This window comes from Macrobrachium rosenbergii, chromosome 13, assembly GCF_040412425.1.
Source record: "Macrobrachium rosenbergii isolate ZJJX-2024 chromosome 13, ASM4041242v1, whole genome shotgun sequence".
Lineage (NCBI taxonomy): Eukaryota > Metazoa > Arthropoda > Malacostraca > Decapoda > Palaemonidae > Macrobrachium > Macrobrachium rosenbergii.
Window position 1 is genome coordinate 23,692,837 of NC_089753.1, and position 24,314 is coordinate 23,717,150.

Below are 24,314 nucleotides of genomic sequence, written 5' to 3' on the forward strand. Positions count from 1 at the left end.
TCTCTCTCTCCCTCACTCCCGTGCGCCAGCCAGCAGCCATCGCTCGAAGGAACGCAACTTCTACCATACAATATTCCTGTCTATTTCTCTCTAACCATTGTTGTATCGATTCATGTACAATCACCACTAACATTTCCATGCAAGCATTCCGATCATGTACTCATAATGTTCCACCGATTCTTCACATATACAGTATTATGCTACTGCACTGTATTCATTAATCTGTCTCGAACCTCATGCAAATGTCCATATGTGGAACTTCCTGCCCCTTCCATTGATATGTTTTATCACTGTACACTTATGTCTCTCACAATCGCCATCCGTTTGTCTATCGACAAGCACAGATGTCCGAAACATAATCTCTGTTTTGCCTTGTGTAGAAACTACATTGCGCCTCGCACGAGACAATAACAACTTCGAAGATTCTGTACATAGATTGCGTAAAGAACCACCAATAACCTAGACAACACTCAGCCAGTATGTCACTCAGTGCCTTCCTTACAAGCCTATTGGGTATTTTCAGTCATTGTTTTTTCAAACCAAGTATAATTGGAGTATTGTTTAGCTGATAATTGCCAATGATTGCATTTCATCTCGGTCATCTTGAAAACTACACTGAGCTTACCAAGATGGTATTTGAGCAAAGAGGCTGTTTTCAGCTTCATGTGTAACACTTTAACAAAGAAGGCAACTGGAACTTCCAGCACTGAGCTACTGAACCCATATAAGCCTAACAAGTAAACTTGACTTTTTCTGATTTGGGTGTGTAAGAGAAAAAATTACCTCCGTCATTTTCTAACAATAAGGAACACCGTTATTGTATTTTCACGAACATTGAAAACATTTAACAGCGCAGTTCACAGGTAAATGTTCTAAAATGTGACAAAAGTCAAACTTTGTTTCAAACAGCAGTAATTAGAGGACTGCTACATACAGTAGTTGTAGTTTACTATAAAACGGTGTAGTTTCTTATTTTAGAATTATAATTAAAAATATGGTTTTAGGAGTAAACATTTTTCAGCTTGTTTTGTGGTCAAAATCTTGACATATACAGAGCGCCCAAACATAAATTAAAGAGATACGTTGTCCGAACATACAAACCTACACTTTCATGCATGTGGAGTACTGCAAGCTTATCTAGCTAAGGCTGCTCTTGACTCGTCTCAAAAAAATATTCATGAAATGCTCATTCACTTTAGAAACGGAATGGAGCATAGAGTTTAGGCCAAGCACTGGGACCTAATAGGTTATTCAGTCCTGGAAAGGAAATTGAGGGTAGATAGCAAGATGGAAAAAGATATGAATGGAGGTACATAGGAGGACTGACAGGTTGCAGCCAGGGGCCGAAGGCACGCTGCAAAGAACCTTCAGTAATGCCTACAGTGCACCCCGTGAGGTGCATCGATGGCACTAACCCTCTGTGGGGTCCTTCACTTTATGGCTTCCAAACCTCAAAACAGCTTCATTTGTGTATTTCTGCTCTCTGTAACCCGAGATCATTTTTTAATTAAGAGACACATAAAAGGAACAAACTTAAGTCAGTGACTTAATCAAGTTTGTTTCTTTTATGGGATTTATTAGGAAATAACTTTTATGATTTTAGAAGGCCCTTACAAGGTTTTTCAATTATTTGTAAAATATCTCAACTCTGCAATGTGCACATTTTGAAATAAAACCTTGAATCAAAATAGGACTCCCATCTTCAGAAAGTTTGCTGACTCTTCCAATCTGGCATCCATAACTTGGGTAGTTTTATGCCAGCTAATACAACCCGACTGTACTGTACACAATACTGATGCTTCTTTCTAGGCAAAATGGAACAATATCATAAAATCAGTGGCATTTTAGTACTGGAAACAGTATTCCATTATTAATTACATTTGATATTGAACCCTTATATCCATTACAAAATACTGAAGGTAAATATTAAAATGTTCAAGATCCCCAAAAGTGTCACTTCATAAACTGTCCTGTACAGTATGCATAAACCAGTCAATTTCTTCTCATAACTCCATTTTAATACAGTCATCTTGCAACGTATTACAATCCAGTAAACTTCTACTAATCCTTGGGACCAATTCTTAGTTTAATAACGAACTCCATTTTCATTACACTTTAATTATTGTGGTTGCAATTTACATTTACTTGACATCCTCTACAGTAAGGTTGAACTCCAAAACATCTGCACCCTCACAAAACACTGAATCACACAAATCGTGCAATGAAGAGGATTATGTGAAATACTAACACCTTTAAATAAACAATATCTTTAATTATCTTTCTAAATTCAGTGATACAATATAAATTTAGATTAAAGAAAAATGATGCATGAATAAGATTACCACCAATTCAGCAGCACTATCTTACATGAATAAATTAACTCTTAACAAAATGTAATTTTCAAAAGTGGAAAAGTAAATAATCTAAAGGTAATTGAAGGTGCAATTATAATAAACAATCAAACTTACACCTAGCGAGATACTCTTGTACAATATTCTCTCACTACACAGTCCTAGCACTAAGAACTATTGGCCTAATAAAATGGCGACTCATGCAAGTATTCCTAAAAAGTGTCCTAGAAAGTGTTAACTATAAAAACTTCCAAGGTAAGATGTAACTGCTCAGAGAGGAAGAAATAAAGGAAACTAAACTCTATTTAAACTTTCTATGCAACATGTACAATTGACTTCTTTACATCTTACCTTAAACAGAGCATTCTAACATTCCTACGCTAACCTTGTGGACCTCCAGATCCAACTTGGCTATGCCACTAATCGATTTTCTCTCACAACAGCAGACGGGAAAGTGCTTCCGAGAAGACAGCATTTCCAGCGTATTTACAATGTAAGAACCAAATAGTCACTACGACTCATATAAAACATACATTGCACCATCACTTAAGCTACTACTATTCATCCACTTCTAACAAGCAAGAAGAGAATTCCTGAACCACCTCTATATACCTATCTCTTGATAACTACTGTTCCTTTTTGAGAATGTTTCAACACTGTAGTACAGGGGATCCTCATTATTCATGCCATCCAAATTCACGGCTTTTGTACACAAAGAGGAATAATGAAACCTACATTCCTGTAAATGCAATTTTTAACTAAAAACTCAGTTACTTTGCAACATAGTCTTTGTTACCCACAAGTCCATTAGTTATAGTTATATAAAAATGAACATAGCTGAATCATCAGTGGAATTATATAGTACTACTGTGTGAATGTGCACACCAAGACTTTCAGTATTACATATGAAAACTTTGTAAAACAGGGAACACGATGTCTTGGAACTTGAACATTTTTAAAATGTGAATGTTAATCGAAAAACATACGCTGCCTGGGCATAACAGCAGCATTTGTATAATGTAGTCAGATGTACAAGAAATATATATTTCAATGAGACATAAAACCTCCCTCCGTACCTCTCTCTTTCTTGCCTTTTAAGTAAATTCTAACCCCTAGAATGGGGGAATAAAATGCTCCTTTATCGGAACAAAAGATCCCTCTATCAATCCTCAAGTTCTAAAACTAGCAAATAGAGATTTTTCTTCATTATGGTTATAAGCAGTTATACATACACCTACTGTACATCAAAACGTGTAATAAATCTAGTTTACATTTGGTTTTTGACCAAGTATCGTCATTTCAAAACATGAATGAACACAAACATTATTTAAAACAATTTCATAAAAAATACTTCATTAAAGTAAAACTAGTTCCTAAAATAAACATAAAATAGCTGTCAATCTGCAGCTATCAAAAAAAAAAAAAAAAATGGAGCCACATCTATGATAGATGAAGCTTATGTCGTACATGAGCTTATGTAGTACAGTGTGTAAAGAAAATCTGGCTTGGATTAAAGCAAGACACATGATCTCTTATAACCACAATACTGAACCTCAGAAAATACAAAATTTAATTTCCTACACCTAAGAGGCTTTTATGGCCTTTGCCCACGGTAGTTGGATCCGTAATTCCATGGCTGGCCACCAGGCCCTGATCCACCTAAGTTTCCACCTCCACTCTGCTGGCCCCATCCTCCACTACCTTCACCAGGTGTGTTACCGTGGTCAAATGGTCTCCCATAAGACTGTTGATTTGGTCCAGACATCTGCTGATTAGCATATCCACCATCATTCTGTAATGAAACAATTAGTCACTACCTTTTTCAAAACACCTTTGTTCCTTTTTTGATTTTCTATCAGGTTGAGAGGTCATCACTAAATCCTATTTGACTTGAATGTCAATATGAAAATAGGTGAATTATTCTTTTGGTACAGTATACTGTTGATCTGACAACAAAGGTCGGAAATGTTTCTGTCATATAAGACAAAACAAACGTTTAAGACTAATCCCCAAGCCTCTTCAGCGGTGAACATTTTTACTGAATGTTATCTGTGAGTAAGCCTTTATTGTTAAATATGTAGCTGCATTATGGCAGAAAAAACCTTGGACAAAACATGCAACTAAGGACAGCATGACCCAAGCTGCTCTGATTTCTGTTGTTACTTTCCTTTCATTGACTTTGGCCTCTTCTGGCTTAGCTGTCCAACTTCTTACACTTTACCTTCCTCCAATACTCAGCTATCTTTCAAGATTAAATCCTTTAGGCAAGTCCTAAGATTCTCTAGAAGAGCCCTACGATGTCTTGTTATTAAACTAATTTAAAATAATGGTGATAAGAGAAAACAAAAGTAACTTAGCTAGAGCAGAAAACTTCCTTTGCCACCTTGCCATTCTCTACTGTTATCAACCGGGTATATGCAGAAACTGATTAGTTGTTACATGAAGAGATGCTACACAACCTTTCTGCTATTCCCTTTAAAAGTATTCCTCCTCTGTCGTACATTAAAAAATAACGGACTTACTTGTCCCCAGTATTGCTGTTGGTTATAGGAATTCCATCCACTGCCCTGATTTGGTCCGCCAGCAGAGGAGAGACTTCCACTGCTGCTGCTTAAACTGCTGTACCCACTTGAGCGGTCACTCTGGTCGAAGTTCCCATAACCACTGCTTCCGCCTCCACCTCCCTGATTACCCTAAGGATTTCAATGTACTGTACTCTGTCTGTCCTTCTCACTGCTATGGATGCAGTATCAAAGGAGACTGATATTAAGAACAATAACGTAAATTTTATATTCCCACTTTTGCCCAAGAGAAATATTGTCAATGACCTTTGTTGTGGTAACCCAAGATTTTGATGAATAATCAATCATTTGACGATTACATGCAATAGTAATTCATCGTGTAAACCACTAAACCTGCACTTAATTTTAAAGTCATACTGAAGTCATACATCACAAATGTCACATTAAGTCAAGACTAATTAGGGGCCAAAACACAAGATACAACTGTATGACAGTTACATCTAATTCCAGTAACATGAAATAACCACTACAACTGATTTTATTAACATCCATCAAGTTGCCAATGCATTTGCCCTCTTTAATTAATTCTGACAACACATTAACAGTAGTTGTATCAAACTGTAACTGTTCGACATTTTCAGCATAAATTTCATTTATTTGTATTTGTACTACAGTGTTAATGGATTCACAACATATTCAGTACAGTACCATGCATCCAATAAAAATATATGATGAAAGCCTTCACAGCAAATGATGAATGTTTAAGTAATAAATTACCCTTGGCTCATGATTTTGAGGAAAAACCACGAGTCAATAAAAAATCATCATACATGCAGTCCCACTTACACAAAGGAGCTGAAGGCAAAAATATGACAAAAGACAACAAAAATCATCTATCTTCATGTGTCCAAGTACATTGTTAACATAAACAATCAAGAGATCTTAATTCTCAATCACATTTCTGGTGCCCAAAATTTGGATATTTTACTATGCCATAAGTTACCTTGCCTTCACACCGGTAAGAGGTCCCACCAATAAGCATCTGCACACTCACCATATTTCTCAAGTTGTCATGGCTGCCAAATCCTCTATTGCTGCCACCGAAACTGTCACGACTATACCCTCCCAGGCTGCTGCTCTCACTCCGAGAATCTCGTTCTCGATCCATGCTGTAGCTTCTGTTGCTGCTACCAAAATTACCACCGAAGTTATCACTACCCCCACGATTATAATCACGATCCATACTTCTCTGTGTATCCCTACTGAAATTGCCTCGGTCACCATTATCAAAGCCAAACCCTCTGTTGTTATCCCTGCTGTTGCCACCATAATTATCTCTGCCGTAGCTACCACGACCACTATCACCGCCGCCTCTGCTAAAATCTCTATTACCCCTGTCCATATCAAGTCCTCTTGTCATATCTCTGTTGCCACCAAAATTACTCTGTCCAAATCCTCCTGAATTATAATTATCTCCACCCCGATTATCTTTATCAAAACTTCTGAATGAGTCTCTGTTTCTACCAAAGTTGTTTTGGCCATACCTTCCTCGGTTATCATCACTTCTGTCAAAGTCCCGATTACCTGAGCTCCGATCTCCGTCAAAACCTCTTGGACCACCTAATTCATTATCTCTTTGGTAACTTTCATTATTATTTCTGTATCCCTGATTATCTCTGTCCATACCATACCCTCCAGGACCATCCCTGTTTCCAAAACCTCCACGACCAAATCCTCCTCGACTACTGTCTCCTCCACGGCCAAATCCCCCTCTGTTACTGTCAGTACCTCTGCCAAACCCTCCACGACCTCCATCATCACTGCTCCTGTCAAATCCACCCCAATTACCATCACCTCGACTATTATCGCCCCCTTGGTCAAACCTTGATCGACTGTTGTCCCCACCACGGTCAAATCGACTCTCACCACCCCGGTCAAATCTACTCTCACTACCTCGGTCAAACCGACTCTCGCCCCCTCGACCAAACCCACCACCATTATCACCCCGGTTGAATCCACCTCTGTTACCAAAACCACCACGCCCTCCATCACTGCCACGGCCAAAGCCTCCTCTACTCTCTCGTCCAAAGCCACCACGTGAACCTTCACTGCTTTGGTCACTGTTTGAGTCCCTGCTATTCCCACCGAAGTTATCTCTATTATAACCACCCCGACTGTTACTAGAATTTCGATCTCTGTTCCATCCACCTCGGAAATTGCCACCACCACGACCTGAAAAACAGGACAAATAAGGAAACTGAGTGGTAAAATCGATTTCATCAAATACAATAATGATCAATAAATTAATCTGATTACCTTGAAGTACGTATATTAAAAAAACCACCAAATAAATCTTCATTACTAGTTCTAGGTTTGCATCTGTTGTTAACTAGTTCTAGGTTTGAGTACGTCGTTGACAAGATCTAGTTACCACTTCAGTTCCTGAATTATCTGTGAAGGTGGTCTCAAAAATTGTCACAAAACTATCAGTTGAGTATGTCACAATAACCACCATACAGCAGTCTTGTAGAAAGGATAAGGACCTAAACGAGATTAAACTCAGTACAGAAGTACATAGTCCTCTCTTTGGTGATAGATTTGGGACAGAAAACATACATACTGACTGGATTTATTTCAATCTAGCAATTTTGTTTAACCAAGCAATCAAAGAGCTTGATATAATGCAGGTCAATGACGTCATGGAATTTGTCAGGGACCATTAAATGTGAGCTCTGTTTAAAGTTGGTTAGAGGGAATCTGTTACACAAACTCTGTAGGTATTCAGTAACCAACCAATTCTACCTTCCAAATTGTCTCTACCCTTCAGTACCTAACAGATTTTACAATACAAGCAGCAAAGAAAACAGTTCACAACTCTCATTACAATACATAAGCAAGAACCCAAGCTGCTAATTATTGTTAGTCGACCCTTTTTTTTCACATTTCATCCAAAACCTTCCATATAAAGACAAAAACAATCACATTATCATCACAATTAATAATCTAGAAGACTTACCACCTCTCACAGGCTTCTTGACATAACCTGCCCTTTGTGCCTCTTGGTTGTACTGTTCAACCAATTTGCCAGCTTCTTCAGCATTCAACTCAACAAAGTCCACAGCATCAAATATTTCATCATCCACCTCTGGTATTGTGAAGTTGGCTGATAGAAAACGAATAAAGACATCAGAAATATATAAATGCAATCAATAAAAGAATAAAGTATACATGTACAGGATACTTCTGCTATCTTAAAAGTCGATTATTAGATAAGATCAAAATCTGAGTAGATAAAGACAATAAAAGTATCTAAAAAAATTTAATGCCTACGTTCCACAGTGAACACACCATGTTTGGAACCAGTTAAATTATTATGCAACAACTGCTTTAAAAATTCACATTTTCATACCTTTCATTTCCAATACAGCAGAGTCAGGAACATTTTTACCCTCCTGTCTAATCTGCTTCTCAGTACGCCTCTGGAACTCTGCATCGTCTGGAATGAGGACCACAGCTCGGCGATAAAATCCTGGGAATCCTTTCATTTTACGCCTGCGTGCTGAGGGATATACGTTTGTCTGAAAGAGAAAATTATAAAGCAAAATTACATAAAATTTGCAAAAAGATTTTAAAAATTTACAGTTGAACCTTCCATATGATTTACAATCAATTCTTCCATTAAAGTTTTTCCACTGCATACAAAAAACAAATGAAAATACACATTACACTGAAGTTTTCCTATATGATCAAATTATACACTCAGAAAGGCCTCTGCCTGTTGGCCACAACAATAAGTATTATTAAATATTTTAACCACACCACCGAGCTAATTCATTCAGTTACCACAGGGTGGGACTGAGGGATGTCTTTATTACTAAAAGTTTCCATTCTATTTATTAAATTACAGCTTTTAAAAATTTTTTTCATTGCTCTGTACAAAAGTCGAGATTGACAAATTCAGATGACTGACTGTTTCCACGGCTTGGCATTCATTGTCTACTGTATTTTGTATGTTGTAACTGTTAAGTGTTACTTCACATTCTGTACATATAGGGACTGGATCATGTAGGATACTCATCAAATATCTAGGGATCAAATGAGAAAGACCAATTCCATTACAAGTCAAAATTACTTGTGCATGTTGTTTCTTTGATACAATTAATTCCATGATCCAACACTGAGCCTGATCTGTTTCACAGCAACAAGTAGATTCACAGCACTAAGCAGACCATCTAAGTTAACTGGAGGAGTACAAGCAGTGCTTGCAAGCAACCCCAGCTCACTCACTTTCCTTTCAGTTTTCTGATGGGAATTTATTCAAAGTTATGCTGAAAAGCAGCTTTTTAACTCCTCATGTCCAATTACTTTATACAAGCTGCAATAGTCCATTGAAAAATATGAAAAAGCAAACATTTTATACATACAAGTTTACTTTAGCAATAACCATAAGATTGATACTGTATACTTCTAATGAGAGTATATAAAGATTCCTATCAAATTCAAAACAACAATTTCCTGAACAGTTAACCAGACCCACAATAAAGGAGGTGATCAGACATTCTACAGATGTCCCCTCAAACATACAGTACACATCAAGATTTGCAGTTATCAAACTAAACAATGAATGGCCTTCATAGTCATGTGTTAAAAAGGATCAGTAATAATTGCAGTAATTTCACTTCCTATTATATCCCCGTAAGGGGTAGTGCTGTTCTTGCATTCCTTTTACTGTACCTTCATTCATGTTCTCTTCCTACCCTCTTACTTTCCACTCTCTCCTGACAATTGTTTCATAGTGCAACTGCAAAGTTTTTCATGCTGTTACACCCTTCAAAACCTTTTTACTCTCGGTTTCCTCTTCAGCGCTGCACGACCTCACAGGCTCCAGCCTAACTGTTATATTCCATTCTACTCCAAATCCTATTATTTACCTGATCAATGATGAAGTTACGTTTTCGTTGGTACGAGATCTCCAGAAGTTTGTTGAGACACTTAGTGCACTTCTCAATGAGGGCGTCCCATCTGCCATGGTAATTGCGCTTCCTTGCAAGACCATTTACTTTCATCTTGTCGATAAGGAAATTGGTTCCCAAAACATAAAACTTCTTCTCTGGGTGCTCTTTACAGTATTTCTCAACCCAAGTGGTCTTTCCACAAGCTGGAAGGCCTACCATCATGATAACCTGAAATATATAAAGGAAATGAATCATTTATCATAAAAGGAATACAGTTTCATGCAGTGGCAAACAAATTTTAAAGCAAAAATGAATTTCCTACCATTCAGATGTACACGAGGCACTTTCTTTAGTGCTTGCCACAGTGTTATTTCCTATCACATTCCTCTACAGCAAACAGATTGAGTTCATTTTACACTGATGTAATGAAAAAACCCGATAATGCCTTCGATACCCAAGAAAACATTGATACGGCTGTCCAATCATCTTGTAACTGCCATGAGGTCCAAGTCAAACCTAACTCACAGAACTGGTATTAAGAATGTGATTTTAAAAATATTTTGATAAAATACTTTATATTACCCTTCATAAATTGCAATGTCAGTAGCTGCACGTTTTTAATATAATTTTTTTCTAGAAAATAACCTCCAAGCCTTGTTAACTACCCTGGATGAACAAAGAAAAGTTAAACAGAATCTCTTATTGCTACTGTACTTACATTTGCTATACTGAAAGTTTCTTGAGAAATAAATTATCTGTCAAAAGCAACACTTACAAACATAAAAATCTGTAGTTTCCAAGCCTTCCTAAAATGAATATTTCAAACCATATGAAAAGCAGTTTACAATGGGAATACTTACTTCAGAATCCTGCCGTGTCTCAGGCCCCTGTGCACCCAACACCCTCTCCTCCAGAGGGATCTGACCAACAAATGTATATCTTGCCATGGGCTGGAACCATGGGTACTCTGAGCCAAAGTTCACCTGTTGGTAATAAAAATCCACTTAGCCTCATGTGAAATAGGTACAAAGTATTGAGTTTACTGTGGCGAAGCATTCAATTTCTCTCAAGATGCAGAGAAAACAGTTTGATGAGAATAAAATCACAGATTACTTTTTTTTTATGCCAAACTTACTGGATTGTAATTTTAACCTGTACCATTGCCCCATGAACCACTCTTCTTAACTTACAATGCAGAGCCCCTACAATTCCCAGGCAAATCTACTTCCTCCTAATTAGAGGAAATACTAAAGTTCTTGAAAATTTTAATATACAGATAGGTTATTAGTAATAAAGAATTACTAAGTTACAGGGCAGTAAACAGGAGGCAAATATGTTTCGATGCAATAAGAAATATAGCGGATATTCAATAGCCTAATGATTCACATACACAGAATATCAAAAATAGTAAGATAGGTAATCTATAACAACTCCAAACTTCTCTTAAATAATAAATGGTTTAAATACAACCAATTTAATATATATTTCTTGTATAACGCCAAGTAGGAACAAACAAGGAAATGTAACTTGTAACTTTCCAAGAAGAAAATGTACAATTCCAATGATAAAGTTCCAAATACATACCTTGAAGGTACAATTCTTGGTCAAGATATGAGGAAACAAAGCCTTTCCCTGTAGGCTACGATGAGACACTTCGTAGCACTTCCCAAAATTCCTCCCATTCACACTAAATGACATGGTGATGGGCTCAGAATCCATGTCCAAAAAGCAGCCTATGACATCACCTTTTCCAAAGGGTCGTCCATAATCCTGTGGAACAATACTGGTTAGTTTTAAATTTGGACCGTTTTCCATAAACTCTCCGTGGAGTCTTTTACTTTTTATCTCCTCCAGTCAGTCTCTGTAAGATTATTTGTCAGTGTTCTTTACCATTACTGTACTGTGATTGAATTTTCCTTTCTTACCTAGGGACAAATCATTCTGGCAAGCCCTGTGTAAGCAGAAATGATTTTGTCACATACTATTTGCATGCATTACACCACTGTGATCATTTATCCTTAGGCATGCTAAAAACTCCTCTTGGAAAAGAACCTGAGTAGAAATGTTTCATTCTCAAATCTTGGTTGTAAACTTGTGCAAAAACCATGCAAAATTTCTAAATCATATCTTACTTTGAATTTCAAGTCTGTGGATGCCTTTGCTGTTCCACCATAACCATAGCTGAAGGGCTCCTCTCCAAGCGTCATTCCGGCATCATCAATGGACCACCCACATCGTACAACGTGGGGATGCTGTTCCTCTTCAAGGTGAGGAACTGCCAAGTGATCTTCTACTTTAACCTCATAGAATAAGCGACCACGCAGGAAGCCATATCTAGCACGAACTCCATGCCATACATAAGCAAAACCATCTGAGGTCATAGGTTTCGCACTCAAGAAGGTCTCCTTATCTATGATCAAACTCAAATCACTGTTGTCTGTGGAGCAAAAGTCACATATCAAATGGCATAGATATTCATAAATACATAAGAATGAATTTAAGGCGAGTTTTGCAAAATCTGTCAATAATAACTGGGCTCTAATTGCTATGCTATAATTTTAAAAAGATACAAGAAAGTTTAAAATCTCACTTAACTAATGTAGCATTAAGTACCACCTGGATCACTATTTTGTAGAAATAGAAGTGTCTCAAACCGTTCATCACTGGATGAAACTCTGGTTGAAGACTGTACATCATTGAATGAAACTTTCTAAAGGCAAATGTTCTGAGTAACACCAATTATGCAAATTATAAAAGCAATTCCCCCTTGCTTCAATCAAAAGAAAAAAATGTTAAAGCAAACTTACACCAGTCAAGAATCACTGCCTCTTTATCATAATCAGGATCATCATCTGTATGTTTATCGGTACTTTCATGACGATATCTCTTGGAATCTGGGGGTCCTTGCTGGCTGGATGCTTGCCGCTTCTCACCTCGTCTCTCTTCAAAGGGTTCTTGTTTTGGTTCAGCAAATTCTTGTTTGATTTCAGGTGGCTCAACTTTAACATTAGCAGAAAAAGTCCTTGGTGGTGGACCTTCCTGATCAGCATCTGGTTCCCTCTTAATGCCTAAAAAAAAAATAAGATATATTTCAATATCAATTATACTGTAATTAGAACTGTGTACAAAACACATACACTATCCAAACACTGAATTCACCTCATCAAAAAGTGTAGCCGAGAGCAAAATCTAGACCTAGTCAAAAATCTCTCAACTGGAAATACTGAACAGAACTACAATAAATCATCATCATCACAATAATAATAATGATACTAAAGTTAAATAAATTTATTTTTCAATGAACACATTAATTAACCATTGCCTAATCATGTGGTCAGCTGCTGTTGTAGACACAGCCAAGGAAATAAGAGGCCAACCAACTGACTAGGTATCCATACCAGGCATCAGTGCCTCTAGTGGTGGTAAATAATTCCCTTTGTTGTTTAGACTTATTACAGTAAACCCCCGTATTCGCATTCACGTATTCGCGGATTTCTCTGTGGAACGTACCTACCCCTTATTCGCGGAAAATTCGCCCATTCGCAGTATTTTTAAGTGAGAAATATTCACTAATTATTACTGTATTTTCATATTTTCATGACTAAATGCACTTTTTGTGATAAAACTATTAAAATGCTCAGATATAAGCATTTTTAGAGGATTTTTCTTGTGTTTAAACTATCCAAATAGGCAGTTCTAAGTGTTTTCAGAGGGGTTTTAAGTATTTGCAGATTTTAGCTATTCGTGGGGGGTGTGGTACACATCCCCACGAATACGGGGGTTTACTGTACAGGAAATAAGGGGTTGGGAGAAGGCCATCTACTAGTAAACTGATAGGTTTATAGTAAATATATTTTGATTTTAAAATATCCCATCACTTTGCTATTACTTAAGTAGCTATTTTCATGATAAAATTAAGTTTCATATATACTTACCAAGTAATTACATAGCTATAGTTTCAACTCGTGCAGCAGCTTAAATTTAAAAAATCACAGTAGCACTTCTATTGTTTTTCGTGTAAGTGACTAACCCCACCCACTTTCAGGGAACAATAGGTACAACAAAGCTGAAGAGCTCAATTATTTTGTGGCCCTTGTCCACGAGCGGGGAGGAGGGAGGGATCCAATTCTGTAATTACTTGATAATTATGTATATATGAAACTTAATTTTATCATGAAAATAAAAATTTCATGTAACTTACCAAGTAATTACATAGCATAATTCCATAAGGACAGGAGGTGGAATACATGGACATATTCTACTCCAAAACATTCAGTAATGGCAATGAATTTGAAATGTAAAAAATTGCTAGCATTAAAGTAATGCTTGTTGTAACCTTATCTGGTGAGAAAGCTACTGCAGGAAGATACTGCCTCGGGTTGTGCTCATCTTAACCTGTAGTGGCGTGGCGGTGTAGCCGCGGAGCGCCTCTACTTAGGTGGGAGCTTTGCAGCGTAGGGCATGTCCGAGGGCTAGCAAAGCATCAATAAATGCCCTTGCCCTCAGCGCAATACCACAACAAAAACAACCAGACAACACTGTCACCTACACTGAAAAACTAAAAACCACCATCTATCCACTAAAAACTGGTGGGTATTCCAGGTACATGGTAACCTCCGGCTCCCCAAGACTGACACCTGATATCAAGGTGAAGAGATAGAGGATAGAAGGAATGCTTCCTATGCTTCATCCCCCAAAACCATGCCAGCCACTGACAACAGACCCAGGGTAATGCAGTTTTCAAACAGTTTCCACTTCAAGTAAATAATGCGTCACGAAAATCGATTTACACCACCAATAAGTGGACTGTAAAATAGAAGAGATAGACAAATTATGTCTAAAAGCTAACGAGGTAGTGACTGCTCTGATCTCGTGAGCTTTAACCTTAACCAACGGCAAGAGATCCTCCCCAATTCGCAAATGTGCCTCGGTAATAAGGTCCATTAGAAAGAATGACAATGCATTCTTAGAAAGGGGTCAGGAAGGATTTTTCACAACCACCAGAGGTTGCTAGAAAGTCCCCTGATTTTCTCAGTCCTGACCAAGTAGTATCTTAAGGTTCTCACAAGGCAAAGAGCTCTTTACTCCTCTTCTGGGCCAAGGATCGCATCAAATTCTTAATGGTAAAAGAACGGGGCCAGGGCTTGGACGGTACTTCGTTCTTGGCCAGAAAACTGAGAGTAAATGAACAGACTACGTCTCTTTGCGAGAATCCAATCCTTTTACCTATAGCCAGCAGTTCAATGACCTGCTTGGCAGTTGCTAAAGTGAAAAGGAAGAGGGTCTTTCTAGTTAGATCCCTTAATGATATGGAATGAAGGGACTTGAAATGGGAACCAGACAGCCACTTCAGGACTACATCGAGATTTCAGGCAACCGAATCCATCTTCCTCTGCTTGGATGTGTCGAAGGATTCGATTAGGTCGCTAAGATCCTGGTTTGACGACAGATTCAAGTCTCTGTGTCTAAAAACAGAACCCAGCATGGCCTTGTAACCTCTAATGTTAAAGGAAGACAGACCTCTAGGGGATCTCAAAAACAGCAGGAAATCCGCAATCTGCATCACAGAGGTCTGAGAAGATGAGATGTTATGTCTTCTACACCAGCTGCAGAAGACTGTCCACTTGACTTGGTAGACATTGCAAGAAGACTGACTTCTACATCTTGCGACAATCTCTGCAGCTGGTCTTGAAAAGCCTTTCACTTTGATGAGTTTCCTGACAGTCTGAAGCCTGTCAGGGCAAGTGGATAGTCCTGGATGAAATCGTCTGAAATGAGGCTGTCTGAGAAGACCTAGTCTTTGTGGAAGCAGCCTCAGGAAGTCTACTAACAGCCTGAGGAGGTCAGAGGACCACTTCTCCAGAGGCCAGAACGGAGCTACTAAGGTCATTGGCAGATTGTGATGGGTCAGAAATTTGTTGAAAACTTCCCTGACCATGCTGAATGGAGGGAATGCATAAAGGCCAAGTTCGACCAATTCTGGAGTATGGTGTCTATCGCCCATGCCAGAGAGTCCGGGGCTGGAGAACAGAACAGCGGAAGGCGATGATTTCTCGATGTTGCAAACAAGTCAAGGGTCGGTTTTCCCCACAGCTTCCACAGGTCGGTGCATACCAGTGGATCTATAGTCCATTCTGTGGGAAGGACCTGTTTGCAACGGCTGAGTCCGCTCAACTTGCCTTGTATGAACCAAGTGACGATCTTGGTCCGATTCTGCTATGCCCACAGGAGAAGGTCCCTTGTTGCCTAGCAGAGGGAGAAGGAGTGAGTTGCGATTTGCTTCCTGACACAAGACAGAGTGGTGGTGTTGTCCGAGTGGACCACCACTGTCTTGTTGAAAGTCACACTCAAGAAGGATTGTAGGCCTAAATGGATTGCCTTCACTTCTCTCATGTTGATATGAAGATTACTCTGTTCCAGGGACCATGTTCCCCAGAAGGGCTCCCCAACCCAGATCCAATGCGTCTGAGTAAAAGTCTATGTCGGGGCTCTGAGGAAGGAAGGAGAGACTTTCCTTCCGAAAGTCTTCTTTCGGACAGCTACCATCGCAGCTCTGTCTTGATCTCCGGAGTTACAGGAAACAAATGAATCTGGGTGAGTTCTCCTGTCCCAGCTGTCTTTTAGGAAGAATTACAACACCTCTCGTATGGAGTCTTCCCAACATGACGAACTGCTCGATGGAGGCTAGAGTTCCTAACAGGCTCAACCACTGGTTGGCCGAAGGCAAGTGCTTGAGCGAATTTGTACACAATCACACAAGGAAAGCCTTCCATGCACAACTGATGGAGGACCAAACCACCATCATTTGCAACCATGTAAGCTAAAAGCTTCTTTCTTCGAGAAGCAGAGAAATGATATAGTTTCATGGCTTTAAGCATATCCTCCAGCACCAGTGCCAAAGATCCAAAGGAAACGAGTCACAAGTACATGTACTGTGCTGAGATGAAGTAGTCAATACCTGAAAACGAATGAAGAACAGGACATGGCTCCATCAGTCTCATTATGGTACACCTGTTTTCTCCGAAATTTCCCTCACCACAGAAGTTGAAAAATGGCTGTGAAACATCAATCATTCAGAGGTTCTTGAACATCTCAGTTGGGATTAGACTTGCTACTAACCTTTCTGAGTTTGGTCAAAATATTTAGAAATCATATTTTTCTCTGGAATGTGTCTACAGTAGCTACTAACCATAGAATTGGGCAGTGGTAAACTTATGGGGTTGCTATAAAACAAGTTTTTATTACTTTGGTAAGGAACAATGCTTCTGAATAATTATTTCTCTCCTGAGCACAGTTTTGCCAAATTTTTCATGTATTCTCAATTAAATAACAAATTTTTATTGTTTCTTTTTACTTAGGAATTCTACACAGGAACTTCTAAAATCAACTCCTGATTATGGTATCCACTCGACCATGCTATTTTGGCAGCATGAACATTATTTGCCAATAACAACTTTGTTTTATATATTATTTACAAATTCATAAGAACTTTGCCCTACGGAAGTAACTGTGAATATAGGGAAAATACAGGAAAAACTATGCCCCTAAGAAAGAATAATGATAATCCATTCACCAGTTTAGCAGCCCCTACTAAAGAATAGTACAGTGAACCTTCCGTATTCGCGGGGGATGCGTCCCACACCCCCTTGCAAATAGCTAAAATCCGCGAATACTTAAAACCCCCTCTAAAAACACTTAGAACTGCCCATTTTGATAGTTTAAACACAGAAAAACCCTGTAAAAATCCATATACCTGAGTATTTTAATAGTTTTATCACAAAAGTGCATTTATTCATGAAAATTATGAAAATACAGTAATTAGTGATTATTTCTCAGTGAAAAATACGGGAATGAGTAATTTCCCCTGGAATAATGGCTAGGCATTGTTCCACAGAGAAACCCGAATCGTGAGTCCATGCGAATCATGAGCGTGAATAGGGGGTTTACTGTAATAATACATTCACCATTTTAAAAGGACCACATGGTTCTAATTCCCAACTCTCAGAACCTGCTTGGCGGGACTAAAAAATATTTCATTTGATAAGGATTAAAAAGTAATTTACTGCAGTCTAATTTAGTTTAAATTGTAAATAGGTGTCCAGTTCATTATTTAGTCAGTAACTTATCACTTAACCTAAAAATTATTCTACAGCACTCAGTTACTGATAATTATAAGTTCTGACTCGCTAAACAGCAAGTAGGATTACCCATGCTAGATGTGATAATGAATACTGTACAGTAAACCCACCCCATTTGCGGGGGATGCATATCACAACCCACCCCTGCAAATAGCTAAAACCCATGAATACTTAGAACCCTTCTAAAAACACTTAGAAGTGCCTATTATGATAGTTCAAACACAAAAAAAAAAAAAAATAAAAATGCTTATACAGGTATTATCCTACTTACGATGGGGTTAGGTTCCAAAAAAACCATCGTTTGTTGGAAAAAATGTATCTCGAATATAGCCTAGCCTACACTATGGTATTCGGTACCATGTATACATATACGGTAGCCTACCCTACACTATAAAGTATACTCTATACATATACGGTATAGTAATTATTAATATCAGCTAATTCTGGAGGTTCATGCAGTGTGACTATGATAATTCAGTACAAAGAGAAATTGAATAACAAATAAGAATTAAGCTTAGCCTACACTATGGTATATCATTATACATGCAGTAGCTAGCCTACATTATACCGTACTCTATATTCACATATCGTAATATACAAACATCAACATAGTGAATATGCATCTTTTCCATGAATCTTTACGCGCTAAGTTTATTTAGCTTTATTTAACTCAGTTCAGAGCACTTTTCTTGCTTCTGGTTAGCGTAAATGAATCTCTAGATACTTTATTTATAAGGGGCATGGTTATTTTTCGTTATACGAAGTGTTTTTTTCGTTATATGAAGTGTTTTTAAGTCGAAACATAACAAATACATCTCGTTGTGAAATTAAATTAGCTATTTTTTCGTTAATAGATGATGTTGGCTGTTTGGGGGCGTTAGTTTTGTGTAAAAAAAATAAAGATTCCGTTCAATATTTTCACTTGATTTCATCATAATATGAGCTTTACGCATTTACCGTTTATCAGTGTAAAAATGGCAGTGATGTGTTCTTTCATGCCCAGTAGTTTTGATTAAAATACTTTCTCTCCGATTTTAATTACGGTCGAGTTTCATCCATGTTGCTGATGCATGATAATTTATAGTCATTAGCAGCTTGAACATTGTTTTCCTCAGCTTCAGCTACAACTTGCAGCGTAAATTTAGCAGTATATTTCCTCGCCGATCTTTTATCCTTACCGAATAAGGGTACAGTATAATGTAAAAATATATCAGTCCTATTCTATTTTATTACAGTATAACTACAGTAATTGTGTATTACTGTACAATCGTTGAAATACAAGCAAAATGGCTGTTGTTATCTGATTCGGTGATAAGCAGAACAACAGTTTCTTTTTAGCTAGAAGATGGGATAAAGAGATGGAAGAAAAGAAGTTGGTCTATTGTAATTTTGTCTCTCTCACTGCCTGATTGTACGCTGCTGCCTGCGCCCGCGGGAAGTGAAAAAATATTTTATAAATATTGTCGTGTCAGCATTAATTGCTTACCCCACTGCAAAATCGAATTATCGTAACTCGAGCACTACCCGAGTATTTTAATAGTTTAATCACAAAAAGTGCATTTAGTCATGAAAGTGAGATGAAAATACAGTAATTAGTGAATATTTCTAAAATACAGTAATTAGTGAATATTTCTAAGTTAAAAATACTGTGAATGGGCGAATTTTCAGCAAAAAACGTGTATACTGTATATGTTCCATAGAGAAATCCGGGAATCGTGAGAACGCAAATACGGAGGGTTTACTGTGCTTTACAACATAGACATCTTTATATTAGTGCTTCTCACAACAATTTACTAAACAATTTACTTCCACTAACCTTATCATTAAGAAAAAGTTAATTCCAACAGCCTTGCCTTTTCTTAGGTGAGGTTTAATACTGCACAGTTTACTAAAAGATTCCTGCTGTGACCTAACTATGAAATTACCTTCCCAAAAATGTAATGTAATCTTAGAAACTAAAGAAGCTGAGAGGCAACTAGCCTAGCTATGAGCTGACCAACATAGCAAAATGAAAAGTGAGAATATTTTTACAGATATGAAAAGCAACACTGCATTGCACTTACCATAAGCCCCACCACCTGGTGTATCTTCATACCCCATTTTTGAGTAGTCAGGTTCCTCTTTTATAGGAGGATACTGGCCTGGCCCAGAGGGCCAGTAAGGCATATACTGCCTATCCATTATTGCAGTTATCCCTCCACCAGACAAACAGTAATGTTCCTGGTTTCAAGGCAATAACTGGTTTCAGCAAAATCAAACTTGAGTCTTTCTCAAAAGTCTTTCAATAGAAACGTCCAACAGTTGTTGCAAATCTTAATTTGTACTATTTCCCCATTTCACAACCTGAAAAATAAAAATGATAAACACTTAATTTTAAAAAGTTGCCATACTCTATCACTTAAATAACAAACAACCCATTACAGTAATTCATGTTTCACGCAAGGAGATAAAATACTTATGAATATACGTCTTTGTTAATAAGAAACTTGACTCAGCATTTTTCCTACAAATTTCAGCAACACATGAGATGCATGACATACTTTAATGTGGACTTCAGCCATTAATTTAGTTCATGCAGTTTCAGAAAAACCAAAAAAAATTTAATTTCCTACCAAAGAAAAACACTGCCAGGATTAATAAAACACTTTTAACTTAGTCCTGAATTCCATACTTTCTTACTTAAAGGCCCCACCCAACAACCCTGGGAGTCTTATTTATGCATTAGTTCCTAAGAGCAGAAACAACAAAATTTCCAATAACTCCTTTAGCACTTCCATTTCTGCAATATCATAAAATAAGAGTTGTTAAGCATGTTCTAAACCATTTGAAAGTGACCTTGATGGTGAACTATCAACAATTCTGGGAGTACTAATATTCACCTGGTTACTAAATTTGGTAAGACCAACAGCACCTCCCACCAAAAGTCCTTATAATTCCTATTTGCTGGCATGTCAAATGCTTGGAAAAACTGAAGACTACTACCACAGGCTGGTCCCCACCAGTAAATGACTGCAATATTACCCACCTTTTGTTTACGATTATGTTTATTTTTAAGTCCTTTGTTTATATTTATATTTCCATCTTTTGCTTATGTTTTTACATTTATCGCCAAGGGGCTGGTACTAAACACGACGTCCATATTGCACATGAACGGTAGTTATCAAAATCAGAGGGGCATGGCAGTGGTCTTCAGTCTTCCCAATGCTTGATGAATAGATCGCATGAAATTTTAAACCTGTAGTAAGCAGAGTAGGGAAGCAGGAATATTCAGTGTTACTTCGGGATGCCGAAGTTCAGGCCGCAGTGCCATAAGTTAGGTTAGTATGGTAAGGCCGGGGTTATTCTACAGTTTGGGGGTCCAATTTCACTGCTCCCTTGTGTGTATGTTTAAGTTTTCTTTCCTGTTTTCAATTTCTTCTTTCAACAGATCTGCAAACAGAAATATATTTGCTAAAAAATGAGCTGTAGATATGCTTACAGAAGCAGAGACTGTAAAAAAACAAAGGGAATAAAGCACTGCACCTCTCATGAATAGTGCAGTGTGCCCGCAGCTGTGTTTGTGGAGTGACTGCTTAGGAACCAGGTAGGGACCTGGCACAGGCTCTTGTTCTTCAGCAGCCAATTTTGATAAATCTGAAAAAATTAGCAGTTTATCTGCTTACAGAAGCAGAGATGTGCGATTTTCTCAAAATTCTATGGGTCTGTATCCCTTAAGACTTGTTTTTGTTTATTTACATTCCCTTCACTCCCTTTGTTTTTTTTTAACAATCTCTACTTCTGTAAGTAGATAGACTGCTCATTTTTTCCTTATTTTCCATGACTCAATAAATATTTAATAAGTGTGTGTTGTTCTTGACTTTACGTAATGCAGTGCATTTGGACCCCTAAACTGTAGGATTACCAAGGCCTGGTTAGGTCAAGACACAGCATTCTAGGAGAGGTTAGAATTTCTCACGCCAACCCCGTCTTCCCCACTCTGCATCCGCTCCTAAATCCGATTGGTCACACGTCCAGGACGACCTCAGTCACATTAAGCATAGGCTATGAGGTCTTTCGGTCCAAACAATCAGAGCAATGTAAGAAACAGGGCCAAGCTTAAATCCAAAAGCATTCAATCTTTCAGAGGGTCACAAAATGCAGGCCAACCATCCCCCCCAAAACAAAAGAAACCTGACGGCATTTGGGTATTGGGTACATATGCCAATGGTAATAAGCCCGAGTATTTCTCCTGTTCCACAACCATCAACAAAAAAATCAAAATGGCCCATTTTCGAGACTTTCGGGGATTTTTATCGACCCGAAATGAGCCACCCCTCCCACGACTTACAACGGCACGCCATTAAGCAAAACTTATCCTTGTCCTTTGAGCGAAAGCCTACCGGGTCCCAAGTCAAAGGCCTTTGACAGCCTATGAATTATTACCTAACACTTGGTCAATGACTCAACCATATTAAAGAACTCAACACTTCCCCAATTACTTCAGACAGTCAACAAAACCTGCCGTTCCTTCCGGTAAAAAGGAAAAAAGCGAGAAAATAAACAAAACCGAAGAGGTAGAAGAAGCTAGTAGTATCCTAAATGGCTACACTTTGCCGCATCACGAACGCCCATCATAACAATGTCGCCAGACATGTTTTGTTGGGCCCAACCTTCAAAAATCAGAGGTCACTCACGTCACAGACGCTCCCTTTCTTTTCCGAACGAGCCGGACACTCGAGTTACTTCACTGGGACATTGAGGAATTTCGGAAACGTCACAGAAAATCACTACATCAGCATCTCTCAAGGAAGGAGCTGTGCTTTTCGAAGCCAGCTAAGCGTTTCAGCAGACACCTACGCCTTTCCTTCCCCGAAAAAAAAAAGCCCAAACAAAACACCAGACATCTTTGTTTATTTGGGTTACGGTGCTAATGCGGTCTTTGTTTACATCCTTTACTGACTATAAAATATGCAAAGTGACAGGAGAAAGATATATGTACCCGTTCTTGGTTGCAAATCTGTCAGCAATTTTTTTTTTTATTGTTTACAAACTGAAGGGACGTTGGGTGGCATTGGCAACCGGGAATTCTGTAGAACATAAACTAAACTCGGGTTGAGTCCTCGGTAACATTTATACTAAAGTATTCGAAATATTCTCCTTGGGGGTTCATATTTTTATTTTTTACCGTAAAATCATTTTATAGTAGTAAGTAGACAGTAATAGCAAACTATGATAGGCCTGAAGATGCCTGAAGCCACAGCAAAGCAAGTAGTAAACATTTGTACGATGAGAACGTAACTTTCTCAGTAGACGCAAAAAAATCAATGATTTGCATTATTCATCATCATTAAACAACGTCTAGTGATCTTTTAATTATTTTTTATAATATGAATATTTTGAATGTTTCTTTTAATTGGAATATAGGGGACTTGGAAGTGTTTGGTTATAAAGTATGAAGAAATTACAAATGTAAAGGTAGCAAAATTTTCTGTTGAACATGAAGAGAGCAATCAATTTTTTTTTATTTTTTTTTTACAGTGCTTGCGCCCATTAAATTGCAATTAGACCCAGCTCAGTGGCTGAAACGTTCATCTACTGTTGGCAGTGATCACTGAGTAAATCTGCATTGTGTTTTATGTAGGTTAATCACCCTGACTGCCAGCATTCCTTGAGGGAAACAATTTATAACGTAAAACCTAAATAGTACTTAAAAACTATCTCACACGAAAGAGATCCCATTGAATTCAGAGACGTGAGCGCACAAAAAGTAATTGGATTGTGCTAAATTAAGGATGATCTAGACAAAATCACAGCCTAAGCAAATAAGTATTTAAATTATCAAAACATGAATTTTTTGTTTGATTCTAGAAAGGATAATCTCCCACAAAGAAAACTTATGGGCCAGATTTTTTAGTTAAAGCCTTCTACTAATTGACTAATTGATCAATACAATGACGTTTTACTGGCATAGATTATCAGTACACGATAAAGAGGAAGAATGTTACAAAAAATCTTTTCTTATGAGCCTCAACTAAATTCATCCTTCCGCATAAAACTACAGTTTTGAAACCAAACAAACAAGAAATATCTTACCCTCCAGACCCCTTTGAAATTACATCTCTTTATGAAATTCTTACCATTTTTATCTTGCTAATTTTTCTTAACTTTTTTCAACAATCAAGAAATTTTCCCAGCTTTTACCATGGATGGAAACAATCTGGCAGTGCTACAAGTTCTTCCAAATTGTTCGTTCTGACCATGAAATCAACTTTTACATTTCTATCTTCTTCAGTGTCTTTGAGCTCCCTTTGACGAAGCTTTCACTGTCATCCTTTTTATTCCCTTTAAGTGACCTCCGCGTCCTATAGG

At 37.9% G+C, this 24,314-nt stretch overlaps 1 protein-coding gene across 2 annotated transcripts; it reads right to left on the reverse strand.

Annotated features, from left to right (window-relative positions):
• Positions 1 to 2,102: 2,102 nt before the first annotated feature.
• Positions 2,103 to 22,796, reverse strand: LOC136845027 (heterogeneous nuclear ribonucleoprotein U-like protein 1). 2 transcript variants are annotated; one of them, XM_067114716.1, is made up of 12 exons: positions 22,640 to 22,796; positions 20,030 to 20,309; positions 12,636 to 12,896; positions 11,961 to 12,265; positions 11,413 to 11,598; positions 10,689 to 10,811; positions 9,805 to 10,056; positions 8,283 to 8,451; positions 7,890 to 8,036; positions 5,928 to 7,105; positions 4,874 to 5,044; positions 2,103 to 4,143 (listed from the first exon to the last, which is right to left on the reverse strand). In XM_067114716.1, the coding sequence occupies exons 2-12, from the start codon at positions 20,145 to 20,147 to the stop codon at positions 3,946 to 3,948; spliced, it is 3,108 nt and encodes a 1,035-aa protein (XP_066970817.1). In that variant the 5' UTR covers positions 20,148 to 20,309; positions 22,640 to 22,796; the 3' UTR covers positions 2,103 to 3,945. The 2 variants fall into 2 exon arrangements, with proteins under 2 accessions (XP_066970817.1, XP_066970819.1); XM_067114718.1 differs by having other exon boundaries at positions 4,874 to 5,035; positions 22,640 to 22,792.
• Positions 22,797 to 24,314: the final 1,518 nt, after the last annotated feature.

Bases quoted from the DNA above. Each gene is read 5' to 3' on its own strand.
- LOC136845027 (XM_067114716.1), bottom strand. From the start codon at position 20,147: ATGGATAGGCAGTATATGCCTTACTGGCCCTCTGGGCCAGGCCAGTAT. The intron at 12,897-20,029 runs GTAAGTGCAATG...TTTTTTTTTTAG, and splicing joins ACCAGGTGGTGGGGCTTATG to GCATTAAGAGGGAACCAGAT. The intron at 10,057-10,688 runs GTAAGTATTCCC...TATATATTTCAG, and splicing joins AGACACGGCAGGATTCTGAA to GTTATCATGATGGTAGGCCT.